This window comes from Octopus bimaculoides, chromosome 14 (assembly GCF_001194135.2).
Source record: "Octopus bimaculoides isolate UCB-OBI-ISO-001 chromosome 14, ASM119413v2, whole genome shotgun sequence".
Lineage (NCBI taxonomy): Eukaryota > Metazoa > Mollusca > Cephalopoda > Octopoda > Octopodidae > Octopus > Octopus bimaculoides.
Window position 1 is genome coordinate 44,323,893 of NC_068994.1, and position 3,892 is coordinate 44,327,784.

The 3,892-nt window shown below is 33.0% G+C and overlaps 1 protein-coding gene across 8 annotated transcripts in view; it reads right to left on the minus strand.

The window, feature by feature from the left end:
- LOC106872895 (protocadherin beta-15) overlaps positions 1–3,892 on the minus strand; it is a 178,625-nt gene that overhangs the window by 40,825 nt on the left and 133,908 nt on the right. For 7 of the 8 annotated variants that reach the window (XM_052973036.1, XM_052973041.1, XM_052973039.1 and 4 more), the window contains one exon: positions 1,681–1,707. The exons of the other annotated variant lie outside the window; for it this stretch is intronic. In XM_052973036.1, coding sequence (XP_052828996.1) covers positions 1,681–1,707 — 27 coding nt within the window. The remainder of the gene's footprint in view (positions 1–1,680; positions 1,708–3,892) is intronic. 8 annotated transcript variants of the gene reach the window in all.

The following is a 3,892-nucleotide window of genomic DNA, read 5'->3' on the forward strand; positions in this document are numbered from 1 at the left end:
TATATATATACACAAACATACAGACATATATATATATATACATATATATATATATATATACATAAATAATATATATATATATATATATATATATATATATATATTAATTATTAATTTATTAATAAATTAATACATTGATAATCCTTTACCCTTTTTAATTGTATATATATATATATATATATACACACATATAAATAATATATAAATATATGCATATATACATACATACATGTAGCTACCTACATATATATGTATATATATATACATGCATATATGGGTACAGGACATCAAAAAAATGTAAACAAAATGAGAAACGGTAATATAAAAAAAACAAAAACATAGAAAACGAACATTTTTTTGAACAACAAAAGAAGCAAACAGAGAAACAAGAAAAGCAACATAAAGAACAATCTCTTCATCAGTTGTCCCTGCCACGCATCCATTTCCAAGTAAGTTTTATCTATGTATATACATACATATATATATATATATATGCACACACATATATGTGTGTGTATATATGTGTCTGTATGTCTATATATATATATATATATGCATACATCTATGTATTATAAATATGTGTGGGCGTGCTTGTGTCTTCAAGATTATTTCTCAGGCAAATTTTACACCAAAAGGACTAAGTAACTTATTCATTCGGGGTTAAGTTTCTTTAGCTATCAAACCATGAAGAGACTTACTATAAGGCTCTTATATGTATACATTATATATTTTTAGATGTGCCGGAAAGCAAGGAATTTAATACCTTGATCTGGTAAAGAACAGATTTTGTGATTATAGTGCTTGGTTAATTCTCAGATAGCCTTTCCAAATGGTCACCAAATTAGACGTCACTTCATGTTAATTATTTGCAGAGATTTTATTCTTAAGTAGGTGTATTTTTGTTTTTAACCTTCTCATGTCATATCGACTCATAAGGGCTGGCCTTCCGGTTTCATGGCATATATATTCTCCACCTGGATGGGACGCCAGTCCATCACAGGATTGTTCATTTTTTTTCCAGCTGAGTGGAATGGAGCAATGTGAAATGAAGTGTTTCCCTCAAGAACACCATGTGTCACCCAGTCCAGGGATTGAAACCAGAATTGTACGATCATGAGTCCAATACTCTAACCACTAAGCCAAGTGCTTCCATGGTTTTTAGATGTATTAGAGAAAGGGTTGCAGAGGGGAAATAATGTAAGGATGTGACATTCAGAAATATTTTTCTCAAGAGTAAATTACTTTCAGATTGTTGCTGTTGCTGTCATCATATTTCTCATTGCCATTGTCATTGTCATTGCTACTGTCATCGTCATCGTCCCCATCATTGTCATTGTCATCATTGTTGATGTCGTCATCATTTAACAGTCATTCTCCAAACTGACATGGGTTGGTTAGATGATTCAACTGGAGCTCGCAGGCCAGGGGACTGCATCAGGCTCCAATGTCTCCTTTGGCATGTTTCCTATAGCTAAGTGCTTTTCATAATGCCAATAACCTTACAGGGTGAACTGGGTACCTTTTACATGGCACCAGCATCTCTGAGATCACCAAATAAACTAGCAAGACAAGACAGTCCCCTACCCTCAACTGAGAGTAGGAGTAGTATTGAGGCAGATGGCTCTATACCAGGTGATGAGAGGTTAAAGCATAATAGAGGGACAGAAACAGGTGTCTTACCACAGGTGAGGTACATGGGTGGCCCAACTGGAAAAGAAAGAGGATGGTGATGAAGATGTGTCAGAACATATCCCTAAGTTACAAGAAAGTGAATATAAGAGGCGTGGTATGGATAGATAAGCAAGTTCATGAGCGTGTAAGAGGTAAGTGGCAGATAAATAAAGATGGGTCTTAGATAGACAGACAGAATTTCACTTTTGTTATTATAGATTAGTATTAGAAAGTATTGGCAGGCAGGTAATTACAGGAACTCTTACATTGTAACTGTTAACACATTCTAGTATATACTAGAAACATTGATTTCAAATTTTAGCACAAGGCCAGCAATTTTGAGAGAGGGGATAAGTCAATGATATTGACCCCAGTGTGTAACTGGTACTTATTTACTCAACCCTGAAAGGATGAAAGGTAAAGTCGACCTTAGCGGAATTTGAACTCAGAACATAAAGAGAGACAAAATGCTGCTAAGCATTTTGCCTGGCATACTGATGATTCTACCTGCTCACCACGTTAGTAATGCTAGTAATATTAGAGAGTATTAAAGCAGTGAACCGGCAGAACCGTTATTCCACCAGACAAAATACTTAGTGGCATTTCATCCATCTTTACATTTTGAGTTCAAATTCTGCTGAGGTCAACTTTGCTTTTTATCCCTTTGAATCAATAAAATAAGTAGCAGTTCAGCATGGGGACTAATATAATTGGCTTACCCACTCCCTCAAAATTGCTGGCTTTGTGCCAAAAATAGAAACCAATATTAGAATGTACTGGTTGTTGAATGTTATAATAGAATTACTTAATATTATGATAGTCCTTTCTACTCGAAGCACAAGGCCTCAAATTTGGGGGAAGAGATTAAGCTGATTACATTGACCCCCAGCACATAACTGGTACTTATTTAATCAACCCTGAAAGAATGAAAGGCAAAGATGACCTCAGTGAAATTTCAACGCAGAATGTAGCAACGGGTGAAATACCACTAAGCATTTCGCCCAGTGTGCTAGCAATTCTGCCTGCTCACCATCTTAATTAATGCTATAACAGTATTACAAGATATCATATGATTGTGACAATAACACATATCTGAGATACTATAGCAAGATATAAGCGTCTTAATGATACCCCTTTACTTTTCTTGAGTCCTAGGACTCATAAGATTGTCTTCCACTTTCCATGACTTATAAGTGACTAAGATCACAGTATTTTCCCTGAATGGAACACCAGTCCATTGCAGGGTTCACTGCCAGCAATTTTGCTAAGAGGGAGCAGGTTGATTAAATTTACCCCCAATACTTGAGCGGTACTTTATTTTATCAGCCCTGAAGCAACAAAAGGTAAAGTTGGCATCAGTGGAATTTGAACTCAGAATGTCAAGAGCTAGTAGAAGTACTGCTAAGCACTTTGGCTAACATGCTAATGATTCTGCTAACCTGTTGCCTAATTATGATACTTAGATATGACTGTAGTAATGTAACATTATGTATACTAGTCTATGTGTGTGTGTGGGTCACATGAAACAAATATAGAATTGTACAAAATTATGTAAACATTATGACTGAAAATCACAGTGACAACATTATAGCTGTAATTTATTCTTGTAGGTACACAAATGAAGAAACATAATCACATTTCTATGACTGAGAAAATGATATGATGGAGATCAGAAAAGGTGGACATTATAACATAATATATATCTTAGGGTGAGGTCATACATTAAGACAGAAATATAGTGGAGGTAAAATCAAAGACAATACAACAGAAACAATATTATAGTGGAAATGATCGTGATCAAAGAAAGCCAAAGTTTCATATAAAGCCATTTTTGAGTTCGCTTCCAATCAAAATTCAATTTCACAGAGAAGAGAACAATTGAAGTGGTAACATTCATCATTCATGCACCGCCCACAGATATTATTGATATAAGGGAAATATACATACATACATACATATATATTTCTGTGTGTGTGTATACATATATATAGAAATATATATATATAGATTATATAGATATATAGATAGTTATATGTATATATATATATATATGTATGTATATATATGTACATATATGTATATGTATATACATACATATATATATATATATATGTATATATATATATATATACATTTATTAATATACATATATACATATACATATATATATATATATATATATATATATATATATATATATATATATATATATATATATATA